The sequence below is a fragment of the Pteropus medius genome, unplaced genomic scaffold, assembly GCF_902729225.1.
Source record: "Pteropus medius unplaced genomic scaffold, Ma_sr-lr_union100, whole genome shotgun sequence".
Classification (NCBI taxonomy): domain Eukaryota; kingdom Metazoa; phylum Chordata; class Mammalia; order Chiroptera; family Pteropodidae; genus Pteropus; species Pteropus medius.
Genome location: NW_024352783.1, coordinates 7,865,286 through 7,882,455, shown reverse-complemented (window position 1 = coordinate 7,882,455; position 17,170 = coordinate 7,865,286). Strand labels below are relative to the sequence as shown.

At 40.7% G+C, this 17,170-nt stretch overlaps 1 protein-coding gene and 1 pseudogene across 3 annotated transcripts in view; one reads left to right on the top strand and one right to left on the bottom strand.

Annotated features, from left to right (window-relative positions):
• Positions 1–17,170, top strand: part of SPECC1 (sperm antigen with calponin homology and coiled-coil domains 1) — a 189,548-nt gene that overhangs the window by 159,305 nt on the left and 13,073 nt on the right. For all 3 annotated transcript variants that reach the window (XM_039847476.1, XM_039847481.1, XM_039847477.1), the window contains one exon: positions 11,568–11,684. In XM_039847476.1, the coding sequence (XP_039703410.1) occupies positions 11,568–11,684 (117 nt within the window). The remainder of the gene's footprint in view (positions 1–11,567; positions 11,685–17,170) is intronic.
• On the bottom strand, positions 2,804–2,922 carry LOC120589937 (uncharacterized; annotated as a pseudogene).

The following is a 17,170-nucleotide window of genomic DNA, read 5'->3' as shown; positions in this document are numbered from 1 at the left end:
CCACTAGAAAAGAACAAAGTAGCTAATGTAAACTGAAGGAGTATTTATTGAATATTTGCTATATGACAGATGTTGCTGTAAATGCCTTACATGTTATTTGTGTGTGTAATCTGCATTACAATCCTGTGAGGTATCTATTCCATATCCATTTTAAGGATGAGGAAACTAAGGCATAAAGAGCTTAAGTAATTGCTCACAGTTGGACAGCTAGTAAGCGGCCAGCCAAGATTTAACTTTTGCTGTCTGGCTTTAGAATTCAATCTCTTGGTCTCTATACTGTAACTATTTTTTTCTATGTTGTGAAAGGACCTATCTCTGTAGATCTTATAAGTGAGAAAAAGCAGGGTACAGAATATGCTACCATTTGCATAAAAAGAAGGGAAATGTACATAAATATACATGTTTGTATAAGTGCAGAGCAGTGCAGTCTACTCAGACTTTTCTGTGATTATGGGAGTGTCTGGACCTGCACTACTCAGTAAGGTCGCCTCTGGCCACATTTGCTCTTTGAACACTTAAAAGGTGACTAATGTGACTGACAAACTGAACTTTAAATTTTATTTAATTTAAACTAATTTAAAAAGCCACACACGCTAGTGACTATTGTATTGGACAATGCAGGATAGAATATATGTGGAAGAACGAAAGGAGCTGGTAAGAGATCATTTAATCTTGTGGTTTTCAAACTCTACTTTAGAAAAAGCTCTCAGAAACTTTAGTTGGTAGAACAGTTTCCATAGCTAATTATTTCAAAACCACTAATACAGTTTAACCACTTCGTTTGAAAGATGGAGAAACTAAAAGCCAGAAAAGTTGAGTCATCTGTCTAATGCTACTTTGGTGACAGGAAGGTCTTAGACTAAGAGCTGGTCACAATTGGGGTTTGTTTTTCCCTCCTTAGAGCAATTTACATTTCTGTTTGCCAAGGCTTTATTCAGTCAGATTTTCAGCTCAAAAAAAGACAGCAAAAACAGACCTTTGTCTCCAGTGTTTCCAGAATGCTGGGGAATCCTGTCCGCGGTTTGCTCACCCTCCCCAGCCTAGACTGCATCACAGCTCCACATTCCAGACTCAGCTTGCCTTGCCCTGCTTGCTCCGCTACATGTAGTGAACCATCCAGGCCAGGGGCCAGGCTTCATTATGTTTGTCTATCTCAGCACCTTGCACGTAGAGGGGTTTGATGAACGTTTTAGTGGCTATAATTATAGATGAAGAGCCATGGGTTGGGCTCTACTTCCAGCCTGGAGAGTTGACCCATTAGTGCAGATGGTTCATCAGAAGTTTTAACATTTACTTGGGTGACTGGAGGATATAGAGAAGCTCTCAGCTAGGAGAAGGATTGGGTTTAGGGGTGCTAATAGATTACTGAGCCTGGAAAGTGGGTGTTGGGGTCATTCTAGATGAGTGGAACCAGCAGAGCTGCAAATAACCATGACCTTTTTAAAGACAAAGTAAACCAAGAAGACTAGTGAAATTAATGAAAGAAAAGTAATCAACGTAACAGAAAGGCAGTAGAAGAAAGGAGGGGAAGAAAATTGCAGAAGAGTGTTTCTCCCAAGATCTCAGCATAGTCAGAGCCTGAGGGTAGAACATGGCAGAGAATCTTTTGGGAGCCAAGCTGAGGGTTAGAGAGAAAGCCTGCTCCATGGGAAGCTGTAGGAGACCCGAAGTTCCCATGCTGAGCCAGGGCATTTCATCTTCTTTTGACAGTGCTGGCTGTGCAAGGCCAGTCCGGCTAGTGAGCAGCTGGGCGGGGGTGGGAGGAGGGGCGCTGGCATGAATGTGGACCCAGCTAGGTGGTTCAGGCAGCAGGGCACTTGCAGTGAAAATAGACCAAGTATCGTCCTGCTAAAACCAGAGGCCCTCAGGGAGGAAATGTCTGGGTGGAGTCTCTCTAGTATTAAATGAGAAAGGAGGAAACAAGAAAGATATAGCTCCAGGCACTCTTCCGATGTCAACATACTTTTGATTGCATCTCCAGGGACGGGTTGTGCAGTGTCTGCCTACACATCTCTGCAGACAGAGCAGCCCCTTTGTCCTTTTGTCTTTAGAAAGCTCTCATCCACAGAGGATATTTCTGCTCTTATCCCTTATAACTTATCCCTTTGGCCCTCACCGTGTGAAGCAAAGGGCAATCTTTCCTAGACTTGCTAACCATGACCTTCTGGCCTACTCTTTTCCAGGTCTCAAACCTCAATACCTTCAACAGGGAGGAAGAATCATTTTTAAGAAATAAATTATCCCAAATTAATCTCTAAATTTATCCCAAATTATCCCAAATTAATCTCTATACTGTAACTATTTCTTTCTGTGTTGTGAAAGGACCTATCTCTGTAGATCTTATAAGTGAGAAAAAGCAGGGTACAGAATATGCTACCATTTAATTCCATTTCAGTTAAAATCCCAAGAGGATTTTTTATCCTTGAACTTAAAATTAAAAATTCACCTAGAAAAACAAACAAGAACAGCCAAGAAAGTTTGAGAAAGAGTGATACTAAAGGTGAGCTTGCCCTACTGATTGAGAATATGCTATGAAGCTGTAGTAGATAAGGCCCCTATGTCATAACCCACTCTCACCCACCTTAGGTATTCCAGAAGGGATGACACAGTGGATTAGACCTGAATGTGGTTCCTGTGGCTCATATTGAAGAGTTTTAAAGTCATTTAGTTGACTAGATTGAGTAGGACCACATTATTTATTTATTTATTTTACTTTTTTTATTTTTAGGTGAGGCAACCCATAGTTGACCTCACAGATTGCAAGGACCTTGTCAGCTTACAGTCCCTTATTTTTTATTTTTTACGCCTACAGCACCTGGTCTTCCTAGGTAGTCTCCCATCCAAGTACTAACCAGGCCTGACAGTGCTTAGCTTCTGAAATCAGATGGGATTGGGCTTGTTCAGGGTAGCATGGCCGTAGATAGTAAGGCCACATTTTTTAAATCTTAAAAGATAGGCAAAATGTTTTTGGACTTGATTTGAGAGATAATTAGTGGAGAAAGAAATGATTAAAGTAATAATATGAATAGGATCAGGAGAAAAAGGAATTTCAAGGCAACTGCAAAGTTATTTGCTTGAGGAAGAAAAGGTCGGTTTCCATTCTTCCTTTGCAACAGATGTAAAAGAAGTCCAGTAAGGTGGAAGTGAAGTAACCTCATCTCAGAAATTAACTAGCTGTATAACAAACCACCCTAAAATTTAATGGATTAGAATAATAATGTCTATTTTGTTCACAAATCTGCAGTTGAGGGCTGACTCCTCTCTTCTCTACCATGTCTGAGACCTCACATAGCTAAAGGCTAGACCAGTTGTGGGCTGGCCAGCCTCTGCATTTGGCTGGCAGGCACTTCCGCACACCTCAGGAGACTTAGAGCTCTCAAAGAGAGTGTTCCAGGAGTTCTGGGTAGAAGCTTAAAGGCTTCCTGTGACCTATCCTTGGGAATCCCAAATGTCACTTCCTCTACATGAAGCGAATTACTAAGGCCAGCCCAGATTCAAGAGAAGAATTAGACTCTACCTCTCAATTGGGAGATTTCAGAGAATCTGTAGCCACCTTTAATCTGTCACATAAGGAAAAAAATTTAAAGTCTCTAGCCTGCCTTTCTAGCACACTCTTAATTGCATCTTTCTTCCCTTATCTACAGTGAAATCTTTACTCTTCTTCCTCAAAATTTTCTTTGAGAGGGAAAAAAAAATCCCCAGAGACCATTACCCCAGTATCTATTTCATCATAGAAACATACAGTTATTAAGACTCTTATTCAACACAGAACTGTATGTGATGTCATTACTATTTTTAATAACATGTATTATTTTCCTAATTGTAAAAGTAATACATGGTTATTCTAGAAAAAGTGAAAAACACATGCAAAAAGATGAAGAAGAAATAAGTTAAATGTCATCTCACTTAATTTAATTCCTGTTTCTAGCCTATTGAAATCCTTTTGGATTCTGAATCTGTCCATTGTTATTCTCGATCCTTCCTAGATTTTCTCAACTAAGTCAGTGATAATGTAGAAAAGTACTGGACCAACCCTCTGGTTGACATTTACCCAATAATTAGTAAAAAAAACATCAAGTAGCTAGAACTTACTGCATATAGCAAACCCATCAAAAACCAGAACATCAGAGTTTTCCCATGAGCTTCACAGGAATGTCTACAGATTAGAAAACTGAGTTATAGATTTTTTTAATTAAAATTTTTTAAAAAAAGCTTTATGTAGCTTAATTGATAGACAGCTAGGATGTTTCTAGTTCCTCCTTCCAAATAATTGTGCTACAATAAATATTCTTATAGGTGTGCTCTTTGGGCAGATGTGAGGTCTATTTCCTCTAAACTAGGTAACCAGATGTGAAATTACTTGGTCAAATCATATTTTTATTAAAAAAAAAAAATGCTTCCAGTTACCTTCCTAAAAGCCTATACAAATTTATATTCCTGTCAGCCAACATAAGAAGACCTGTTTCCCCACATTTTCATTAACTCTGTGAATTAACAATCTTTATAATTTTTGCCAAATTGATGAAGGTTTTGTTTTGTTTTGTTTTGTTTTTTTCTGGTGAAATTGAAGAGCTTTTCATATGTTTCCAACTATGTATTTCCTCTTTAGTGCATTTCTGGTTCATTCCTCTGCCAATTTTTATTTGAGTTATTTATCTCTTGTTGATTATACAAATACATTCTGGATATTAGTAATTTTCCATATATACATATAGATTGTTTTTAATTTTTGTCATACAGAAAATTTTCTATGGTCATATTTATCAACCCTTTTTTTTAATGCTTTTTGTATTTTATGCCTTAGATGGCTTTCTTTCCCCAAGATTATAAACCTATTTATCTATATTTTCTTCTAATATTGTTTAATTTTAGTTTTTAAATTTAGCCATCTGGAAATTATCTCTAAACAACTGAGTGCACAGGACTAATAACCAAAAGAAGCTCAACAAGGTGATCCCTGTGATCACCAGCTCTCGCTTGGGAACAGTTTGCATGTTAGAGTGCAGAGAGCTGGAGTATAATCCAAGCGCAGCATTCTCACTGAGCTGAGGAGGCAGCGATCAGAGCCAGCAGCTGAAACAGTGATGTTCTGTGGGATTGGACATCAGAAAAGAGGAAGCTATGCAGAGACGGAGTCCCAACTGTCCATGTGTGGGTCTCTCTGAGTCCATGGCTGAGGGCTGTGCTGTCCCAGTGCAGGGCCAGACTACTCAGGGTTTACCAGATAGCCTGAGAGCGGATACTAGAATTGAATAGGCATAGACCTTTGCCCAAGACAAGGAATGATCTCCTAATCCATGTGCGGGGAAGGGAATGTAGGCAGCATTTGTTGAGATTTCACATGAACCCACTTATATATGCATGTTCTCTGTATTTTTTTCTCACGAAATCTTCAAAGTAAGTTTGGTCCTCCCACACATGCTGAGCTTTAGGGGAGAATGAACTGCTTTTATCCTCTATGATCTTTAAATTGTTACATTTTTTCCCTCAAAATGAAAAACTCAACCTGATTCCACAGCTGTGACAATAAAGACCTATTGAGAAAAGCCCCAGAGAAGTTCTGGGGGTGAGGATGTTTAGGTTTAAGACAGCTAGTTCCTTAGGGGAAAGGACTGCATTTTTTAATTAGTCTTTCTTTTTCCCAGAAGCTTTGCATTTTTCTTTTTAACTTTAAAAAGAAAAAAAAAAATCTTTTGTATTTAGTGTACCCAGAGTCAACTCATTCATAGAAATCTAATGGAGGAACCTAGAAAAATTCAGAGAAGTTGAATAAGTGGTGGAAATGAGGTCAGACAGCTGCAGAATCCAGCTGTGTCTTCAGTGGGATATAGCACAGGAGCCATTTCAGCGTGTGCTCTGCAGCTTCTCTCCCCAATGGTTAATGTTTTCACCAAATGCGTTGGTGTTTTTAGGCAACAAAAGGGAACTGAAATGAACCTTCTAGAAGCAGATATAGTAGATGGTTGGGTTTTGCTTTGTTTCTGTCCCACAGTGTTAGTAAGGAGTGCTGCCTCTACATTCACCCTTCTAGAGCTTTATTTGTCTACAATCTCAACCTTTCTAAGAGAATATTCTTGAATATTCACTAAAGTTAGGGTTTTAGCTTCCCATGTACTCTTCAGTGTATTTCTTGTTCTCAGATGACCTTTGCTGCACCACAGAGGACAAAATTCTGTATCTTTCCAAATTTTCTTCTCAGCGCTCCTAGAAACTTAACCCATTTTAGATAAGCTTGGAATGTTACCTTTTTTAATATCTGAGACTTCCTTTCCCCAGAATCTTCCCTTAACTCAGAAATATCTCTTAAGATATTTATATCCTAGAGAAAGTTAAAGATACTTTTAAATGAGTAATTACCATTTCCCTTGGGAAAATAATCAGCAAGTTTCTTTTTATTGTATTGTATCTGGTTTTTTCTCCCAGTAAATCTTATGATACATGAATTCCAGAATGTTATTATTCTTTTTAATAGCCACAATGCAGTTCCCTCAAGATGATCAGTGTCTGTCTGTTTCTTTCTTTTCTGCTTTCCTTCCTCCCTTCCACTTTTCTTTTCTTTTTGCCTTTTCTCTTCTCTTTTCTTTCCTTTCCTTCCCTCCTTTCCTCCCTCTCTCCCTCCCCCTCCCCTCTCTTTCTCTCTGTCTCTCTCTCCCCACCACCCCCATTAAAGTATAACATACAACTGCAGCTCATTGAATCCTCAAGAAGTAAATATACCCATGTAATTAGCATCCGAGTCTACAAACACAGCATTGTCAGTACCCCGGAACCCCAGAATCCTCTTCATGCTTCCTCTGGTTACTAACCTTCAGTCAAGGATAACAATGATTCTAGTCAGTTTTATTAAAGAAAAAATAACAAGGACAATAATTGAAGACATAGCCCGTGGAATGCCTTGTTGGCCATTTTCCATTGTCCTCTAAATTATTCTTTTGATGAACCTCTAAGATTCAGCTGAATGATAACTGGGAAAAGGAGGATATCATATTAACATCCCTTGGGGTGTTTATGTTATTCTCCTTAGTCTTTTCTCTGAATCAGAGGTTGCATCTGTGAATATTGAGAACTATTGCCCATAAACTTGGCAAGACTCACCACCCCCTCCATTCTAAGGCTAAGCCAGTTTCTGATAATCTCTAATCAAAAATAAGGCTTTTTACCTCCATCCAGGGATAAGACCTAGAATAAGTTCTCACCTTGGTTCCTAGGGTACTTGGGATTGGCCCAGCCACCCATGCCCAATAAAATGTTGTCTTTCTTCCTGTTACCCAGTACATTAGTCCTGTGCATATGAGTACCTTCTTGCCATGGTTTCCTTGAGCTCTCTGGTTGCTGTAGGGGGACTAGATCTCAGTCCACTTTGCTGGGACCCACACACCCCACCTGCATGCTTTTCTAGTCTAAAGAAACCAGAGCCTGGGTGGACAGCACTGTGCCCAGTCTGCAGGACCTCGTGGGAGGACTGTGCCAGCCCTGATGAAGCCCAGGTACCTTTGATACTGCCCTTTCTCCCTGCTCAGTAAGGCCATCCTGCTACTGTTCTTAGCTTCCCCTACATCCCCTTAAGCCTGCCCGTGAGAGTCCAGCATTCCACTCAGGTTATGGCAAGATGCATCCACAGGGGAACAGTGATTTAAGTAATATGGCTTTTCCAAAGTGAAGTGAGGGAGAGGTCTGGTAAACATAAATCATCTCATCTCTTTTCTGTGGTTCATGTGAAAAACATGAGCATTATAAAATTGTGCTGCTAAATCAGCTCACTCCTCATTCACTAAAGTATACCTTATAGATCCCAAAAGTATACCTCAGTGAGCAGTAGGAACCACTTTTATAATAATGTAGCAACAAAAGCAACCACTAAGATTCGTATAATGCTTTGCAGGTTGGTCATCATCATCGTATTTGAGTTATTCCGTAAATGTACATACGTTTTAATTACCCTGCCAGCAGTGTTGAGATGGGAATTGTTGACACTCCTGTGTTCAGATAGAATTCCAGATAATTTCATTGGCATTCAGGGAACTAGAATTGGAGTTGTTCCACTCAGGGAAAAAAAAGAAATGTAATGTTGTTGGAATGAATATAATATTACAAATCATAACTGCTTGCCCTCTGTCTCTGCCAGTGTCAGGACAATTCAGTCTTAAACATGGTGAATATGGGTTACGTGTAAGGGAAGTATTGCCTGACCTGGATTTGATTGACATGAGTAGATGTGGCATTTCCATAATTCCTTTTTGTGAAAGACAGGACACTGCCTCCTTTTTCTTATATAGGTTTTTCATGGTCTTGCTGCTGATGCGAGGGTCTGCATTCTAGTGTGTCTCACGTTCCTGGGGGGCCGTGAGCTGCAGTCTGTCCAGAAGTGTCAGGCTGTCTGAGCTCTCCTGAGGTCGTAAGTCATTTGGATTGATTTTTCAACCCTGGCTTTGATCTCACCAGATTTCATAACCTAGAGGAATAGTCTCAACCTATTACTCATTTATACTTAACAGATCAAAAACTGATCTTAAATGGCATTCAGTTAACTAAAATATCGGTTGCCCCTTGGTCCATTTGGCCTCTCAAAATGCTTCTGAAGATTGTGCAGATGAAGAAAAATGATGCTTCGTATCATACATGGTGCAAGAGAGATGTGTATAAAGTGTTTTCATGTGTTAGGAAAAGAAGGATTTATCAAGTATTAAAGGCTTTAGGTGTCAAGTCAATTTAGAAAGGCAGGAAGGCAAGGAGAGAGGAATGGGGGGAAGAGGAAAAGAGAGAAAAGAGAGAAAAGAAGGAAGGAAACACAGCAAACAGGACATATGTGCTTTACAGTATGATGGAACTGGAGTTTGATCCTGACTCTGATACTAGCAATATTTCTCTTTGCCTCACTTTTTTCATCTATAAAATAGGTGCAATGCCATTACTGTGTAAAGTTGCTCTGAGAATTAAATGAGAAAATGCACAGTGGCACACACATCGCAGACACTCAGCGAATGTCTCTCTTTACCACCACCACCATTTTTGGAGCATTACATTTAAAGGACTCTTATTTAAGGGACTTGAATCGTGATCATTTGGCTTTCTGTTTAAAATATGTCCTTTCTATTGGAGACATTATCATGTATGTCAGCATTGCCTTTCAGGAAGAAGGCTGCCAGGTGTGGTGCCATGCCTGTCCTGTTTATGCAGATGCCTCAGGGCTCACCACGAACAACAACCATAAACAAGTGGTCCCCAAAAATAAAATTTGGTTTCCCTTCCATGTCACAGGCACCATGAGAGATAGGTTTGGATATATGGGGTCTGGTATCTCTGCATGGCAAAAAAGGAAGGAAGGGGATTGGATCTGGGTAAGAGCCATGATGCTTGATGTCCTCAGGCTCCTTGTGTCCCCTTCCCAGGGTCTGATGTCCATGACATCTGGTTTCAGTGCTTGAGACTTTGAACTGGTTAGGTTGTAGCCCCCACCTATTACTTCCCCTGCTTTTTTAACATACAAACCTCTTCAGAAAATAGAAAATCAAAATGTTTCCCATTTCTAAAGCAGTGTTCAGGCCCTATCAAGTTGCTGTTGAACCCAAACAGACATTTTGAAGTCAAAAATCCAACTAGTCAGCTTACCAGGAGTCCCAGCTGTTGCAGAGTCACTCTGAAAACTAAGCTAGGGCCCCTTCCAACAAGGACATTCTCAGACTTTTATGTAACATTGATGCTTAGCAACTCTTAAAACTTGGTTGTGCTTGAGTCATGAAAATCAGAATGAAGAGGCATTATTATGGTTGTGTGTTGCTTTCTGCCAGATAGCCTTCTCTGGGTAAATGCAGTTGCAAAGCAGACTGGAGAACAAGGCATATTCCTGAAAGCTGGTGCTTTGGGGGAAGTCCTGAGTTCCACCAGGATCATCCTGGACTCTGGCTAGAAGCGAGAAGGAAAGGTTTGATGGAAAGGACCATAAGATGGGGACTGGGGTTCCTGGCATGTCCGTTTTTCAGACAAACCACATGTGTGAAGTGCGACATCACCACCTCAGGCCTCAGTTTCTTTGCTGTAAAATGAGACATTTAACTTACCTCGTCACTCAGGGCCAAGCTAGCTCAAATGAATGCCGGAAAAGTCTAGACAAAAGTTTCAAATGCGATTATAGACCCTTTGCTTCCAAAACCCTCGGGAAACCTCACAGGAAACATACCATATTTTATTACACATTTCCATCTGCATACATTCCTAAAAACTTCTTTATGTACACTTTGAGAAAAATTCCATAACATCTCCCTCCTTCATTCCAACTTAACTTCGTGCCTTGCTCCTCTTCACGCTTCCACTCCCTTTCAACTGTCAATGCTTCTGATAGAAACATCCTAAATCACCTTTCCAGGGCAGTCAGGTTTAAATTGTGGAAGTTTAGCATTTGTCTCAGGCAGAAGGAAAAAGAAATAGTGTCCACTCCTCCAGGAAAAGCTGGCTGTTCACCAACTGTCCTCTCCTTTGTAGGCTTCTCCCTTCCCAAGATGGGGTGTTCTGAGGAGGAAGAAGATCTCCCTGCGTCCCCAGTACCCAACAGCCGTGGGGAGGAGCCCACACTTGCCTGAGCCCTCTGGTCATGCCAGAAGTGCTCAGGACACAGACCTAAATGGGTGCCACTTCTGCAGTTTCTTGCATGGCCCCTCTCACAGGCTATTTCAATACATTTAAGTAGTCACAACATCAGTTAGCCTAAGCATTAAAGAATTTGTGAGCTTTGGAACTTGACATTTCATTTGGGGTGAGCTTTGTGAGCCGGGGAAGAAAACACCGTTAGGATGAGCGCAGTCAGGGAGAAAGAAGCAAGTGGGGACAGGTGTGAGGATATAAAAGGTGGAGGTACACTGGAGGTACCAGGGGCCCAGGGGTCCCTCCTGGGAGCCATCAGAAGCCATCACCTCTATGGGCTGCTGTATAAAGTTGTATTTGGGTTTCCTCATCACGGTTAATCAAGTAGCTTCCGGGGTCACTGCCTGTCCTGAGGAGGAGATTCTTTTCCCCGCCGTGAAGCCTCGTGATCCTAGGTGTTTGGTGTGCTAGAAGGGAGACTGTGGAGCATGAAGGCTTTATCCCGCTGAGAAGCCCTTTAAGCTGTGAGACAGGAGTGTAGTAGAAGAGCAAGCCGCGGCACCGGCCCTGCAGGTCTCTAAGATCTTGTTTCGTTTTCATACAACTGTTGTTAATTGGGGTTGTACATGATGATGATGATGATGATTCATCCTTTACCAAATAAGGTCAGGAAATGCTGGGATATGCAGAGCTAATTGGGTGGGTTAATTTGAGGATAAGATATTTCAGAGCCTTTAATGTACCCGCAGCAGACAGAAATTCTCTAGTGATTTGAGCTCTGAAACCGTTTTTCCTGCTGTTCTTTGAACGGATTTGGGCAACGCTAGGCCATTCTTGGTACCAAAATTAAATGTATTCCCAGCAGACTTGAGTAGTTCTTTATCTTGCCTGACAGAAAACCTAGAGATGGATACCCATCTTAACACAATTTAATTCATATTCTGTGCCTGTGCACAGTTTGGTGATTGTGTGGCTTTTTCCTCCTACAGAACATTGATATCACCAATTTCAGCAGCAGCTGGAGTGATGGCTTGGCCTTCTGTGCTCTCCTCCATACCTACCTGCCTGCTCACATCCCATACCAGGAGTTGAACAGTCAAGAGAAAGTAAGTCCCTGCCCAGTCACCCCTGGTTATCCTCTAACAGTGGTCCTCAACCTTTCTGGCACCAGGGACCAGCGCTCCTAAGAGAATTTAATGCCTGATGATCTGAGGTGGAGCTGACGTGGTGATGCCACTGGGGAGTGGCTGCGAATACAGATGAAGCTTTGCTCACTCACCTGCCGCTCACTTCCTGTTGTGCAGCCCAGAGGTTGGGGACCCCTGCTCTAGAACACATAAGGAGAATTCCTCATTATATAAGTGTTTCTTGCCAAGCATCATGCAGAGTGATAAAGACAACAGTGAACAATATAGACATGTTCTTTGCCCTTATGGGGTAGACAGGCTGTCAACAAGTGAGCAAACCTATAAGTAATATTATAAATAAATAATGACAAACCGTAGAAGGGCAGTGAGAGAAACACAGCGCTGTGAGAACGAACAGTGGGGAACCAAATTCAGATCTAGAAGGCTGAGAGGGTCTTGGCAATGAGGCACTATTCAAGCTGACATCTGAAGAAGGAACATGAAGGAGCCAGCAATGCAATTAGCTGAAGGGAGCTTTCCAGGCTGGGGTGCGGCCAAAGCAAGAAAACACCTTGGTGCAGTCAAGGCAGTAGAGGCAGGTAAGCTGGCTGGAGCACAGTGACGAGGGAAACATGATGCGATGGAGCCAGACAGAGGCCAGACCCTACAGGGTTTCCATGGATGATTCCGGTTAGAAGTTTGCATTTTGCTCCAAGCACAGTGGGAAGTCACTCTAGGAGTCTAAACAATGGAGAGACACTATTCATGTTTTTAAAAGATCTCTCTGGATGTTATATGGAAAAATGAATCAGAAAGGAAATAAGAATGAAAGAATTGCTAACAGTTGGGAGGCTGTTGCAGTAGGCAATGTGAGAGCTCAGTTTCCCTGGCTTCGCCCATTAACTGGGACTAGAGTGGTAACAATGTAGACGGAAAGATCAAAAGAGATTCAAACTACATCTTACATATAGAATCAACTGGACTTAGTGACTGATTGGTTGTAGGGGAGGAGAAGAGGAAGACAGCCCTAGGTATCCAGCTTGATGGGACCATTTTATGAGATAGAGAAGGGATAGATAATGTTTGAAAGTTCTATTTTGATTAATGCACATTAAAATATAAAGTTCAAAGAATGGTGATGGCACTGACGATGAGAATAACTGAACAAAGTGATTTAATTTTTAAGTGCATATTAGAGTTCTCCAGAGAAACAACCAATAGGATGTAGATATAGAGAGATTGACAAATCCAAGATTCTCAGGGCAGCTTGGCAGTCTGGAGACATAAGAAAGAGTCGATGCCACAGTTCAAGTCTGAAGGCAGTCTGCTGCCAGAATTCCCTCCTCCTGGGGACAGAGCAGTCTTTTTTTAATTTAGGCCGTCAATTGATTGGGTAAGGCCCACCCACATTGTAGAGGATAATTTGCTCTACCCAAAGTCTACCGACTTAAACATTAATCTCATCTTAAAAATATCTTCACAGAAACAGCTAGAATATTGTTTGGCCAAATAACTGGATACCGTGGCCTAACCAAGTTGACACATAAAATTAACCTTCACAGACTATTAAAGTTTCAGAGCACTTTTATGTAGCGCTTTGTTTGTAGTCTGTGAAGCATTCTGGACAGGATTATTAAACATTTGGAAAACAACAAAGAAATTCTGTTTCAAATCATGTTAAGTCTGAGATGTCCAGAAGCATGCAGGTGGGAATAGAGGGAACATACCTCAGCATAATAAAGGCCATATATGACAAACCCACAGCTAACATACTCAATGGTGAAAAGCTAAAAGCATATTTCTTAATATGAGCACGGTATTTCTCCATGAGCAATGTATAGATTCAATGCAATCTCTATCAAAATATCAATGGCATTTTCTGCAGAACTACAACAAATAATCTTAAAAGTTTATATGGAAACACAAAAGACCCTGAATAGCCACAGCAATCTTGAGAGAGAAGAACAAAGTTGACGGTATCATGCTACCAGATACCAAACTATACTACAAGGCTATAGAAATCCAAACAGCATGGTACTGGCATGAAAACAGACATAGATTAGACACATAGATTGACCCACACCTATTTGGTCAATTAATCTATGAAAAAAGAGGCAAGAATATAGAATGAGGTAAAGACAGTTTCTTCAATAATGGTTTTGGGAAAACTGGACAGATACATGCAAAAAAAAAAACAAAATCACCATAGACAAAAATTAACTCAAAATGGATAAAAGATTTAAAAGTTAGGTCTCCTAGAAGAAAACAAAGGCAGTAAACTCTGACATTGCTCTTAGTAATGTTTTCCGGGCACATGTCTCCTCGGGCAAGAGAAACAAAAGAGAAAATAAATGGGACTACATCAAACAAAAAACGTTTTGCACAGCGAAGGAAACTATCAACAAAATGAAAAGACACCCTACTGACTGGGAGAAGATATTCATCATTGTTACTTCCAATAAGGGGCTAAATATCTAAATATGTAAAGAACTCATGCAACTTAACACCAAAACAACAAAAAATCTGATTGAAAAATGAGCAGAGGACTTGAATATCCAGATGGCCAATAGACACATGAAAAGATGTTCAGCGTCACTAATCATCAGAGAAGTGTAAATTAAAAGCACAACAAGATATCACCTCACATCTGTCAATAAATCAGCAAACAACAAGGGTTGGCAAGGATGTGGAAAAGAGGACACCCTTGTGCACTGTTGGTGGTGCTGCAACTATGGAAAACAGTATGGGGGTTCCTCAGAAAATTAAAAATAGAACTGCCTTATAACCCAGCAATTCCACTTCTGGGTATTTATTTTAAGATACCCAAAACACTAATTCGAAAAGATACATGCGCCCCTATGTTCGTTGCAGTGTTGTTTACAATAGCCAAGTTATGAAAACAACCTAAGTACCCATCAGATGATTAAATAAAGAAGTGCTAGTACATATATACAATAGAATATTACTTGGCCATAAAAAAAAGAATAAAATCTTAGCATTTGCAACAACATGGATGGACCTAGAATATATTATGCTAAGTGAAAAAGGTCAGACAAAAATACCATATGATCTCACTTATATGTAGAATCTAAAGAACAAAATAAATGAACAAACAAAACAGAAACAGACTCATAGATACAAAGAACAAACTGATGGTTGTCAGATGGGAGGGGTGTTGGTGGGCTGGATGAAAAAGTGAAGGGATTAAGAAGTACAAATTGGTAGTTAGAAAATAGTCACAGAGATATAAAGTACAGCATCATAGAGATTATAGTCAATAACTTTGTAACAACTATGTGTAATGCCAGGTGGGCATCACACTAATTGGTAGGATCACTTCATAAATCATATAAATGTTTTATGCTATACACCTGAAACTAATATAAAATAATATTGAATGTCAACTTTAACTGAAACTTTTTCAATTTATATTCATTAAATATATTATAACAAAAGGTGCCCCTATGGCTCTAATATAGGAAATTACAAGGGTTTTAGGGGCTCTGTGTCAGGAACAGTGAACAAAGTCCACATAATATTTCTTATAAATCACAGTATCACAGAGGCATAAAGAGAAAGCCACGGAACAAGCCTCGAGGTCCAGTGCCTATTTAGGTAGAAGAGGATGAGCCAGCAAAGGGAAGCTGGGAAGGAGCAGCCAGGGAGAGGAGACATGTCGGGGCGGTATGGTGGCGGGGGTTCCACGCAGCCTGTGCACCTTGCCCTCACAGGCAAATCTCGCATCCAGCAGTGACGTTGGCATCTGTTCTCTTCCTGCCCTCTTCATTTTTCATTCTCTGCCTTTTCCATGGGATGTTACAAAGATAATTGAGTAAACGGTGGGCATAAAGCAATTTAAAATAATCAGAAGACCTTACTAAAACTATAATGATGTAAGTCTAAACACTTATACACACATTGTCTAAAACAGGTGTCTTACTGAAATCGTGAAATGTTTGTCTGCTGTTATACAAATAACACCTGGGGCTCTTCGTCTGCAAATCAATAAAGATCTGCTGGGAAAAAATGAGACTAAAAGTGTTTGCTTTCACACTTTGAATTCATGAGCCTGCTTCCTAATGACTGAATCTGTTTTGTCTCACCCTGGATGCCCAGTGATTCCCGCACACTGCGCACAACCAGCTGTCCAGTGCTACCTGCTACAGATAAGCATTCAGTAAAACGAACAGACGTCACAGTTTACTTACTTTCCATTGTCCTTATGGTACAGGGCCCCTATTTTCTATGTGTAGGGTAGCAATTCTTCTCTGTAATCTGTAATTCTGTCATCAGGGAGCACATACGTCAGAATGTGAAAGACTGTGGGTCTGTGAAGAGATGGAGTCAGCTGCAGATAGCTGGAATTTTCATTTTAAAGTCTATGTGGCTTCCCAGCCTCCTTGTCAGCTAGAGTGGGATTTGTGTCCTAGAGCCTAGGACTCTGTCTGCTGGTTGCTGCCTGCCCACCACTCTCCGAAAGAACGTCTTGCTTCCTACTTCCTAAATGCCTCCATGTCGATGCGCTCTGCATGGAGTGGCAGTTTTCACCACTACCTGGTGTGTGACGAGCATGCTTGGGGAATGCTTATGATTATTTGGGTGAGAGAATCTTATATGTATTAAAGTTACTGATGAGGGTTTTCAAAATGGCGTGTCAACACAGGCAAATCCAATCAACACAGTATGACCCTGAACACGTGCGAGAGTCAGCATGGGGGTTAATCAGACTCAAGGAAAGAGAGGGATAAAAGCAGGGAAGGTTTTCCAGAAAAAGGCATCTTTGAAGTTTAGTTTCAAAGGAAACGAAATAATTTGAATGAAACATACATCAAGATGAGTGAAGTCCAGTCATAGCCTAGAGCCTCGTTCTGCTGTGCAGTCAGTGTTGGGTGGTTTGGGGGGAGGTTTTAGTGTACACATATATCAAAAAGGGCACCAAGAGAGGCCTAAGTTTGTAAAAACCTACTAAAAGCAAAATCTAAAAACTGTATGATTAGCCGTTGATAGCAATAGAGAGTTCAGAAATCATTAACTGTTCCTACCCAGGTGGACATAATTAAACCAAGTGAATTTGACATCTGTATTAAATAGGGAATTTCTGATAAAACTAACAAGGATTCCTTCTAAGATGCTAAAGAGATACAGAATTACAGGATGTGAGTTACAGTCAATGGAAGGTTTGGGCATTTTTTCAATAAAAAGCATATTTTTCTATCCTGTGAAACTTCCACTTATGCTAAACAGATTCAGATGATAGAATGAAGCGTGTTTATGTCACTGTCTGAAGTGAAATACTAACGTGAGAGGAGAAATTCTGGACTTGGGAGTCTTTCTCCCGTCAGTTTCAGGTGAAATCTCTACTAGCCAGGCCAGTGGTAGTGTTCTGCCATGTGTTGGGTCTTTCACTGTTCTGGAACTGGGGGTTTCCAGGCCTTCATTGTCCCCCAGTCAGGGCACAGACTGAA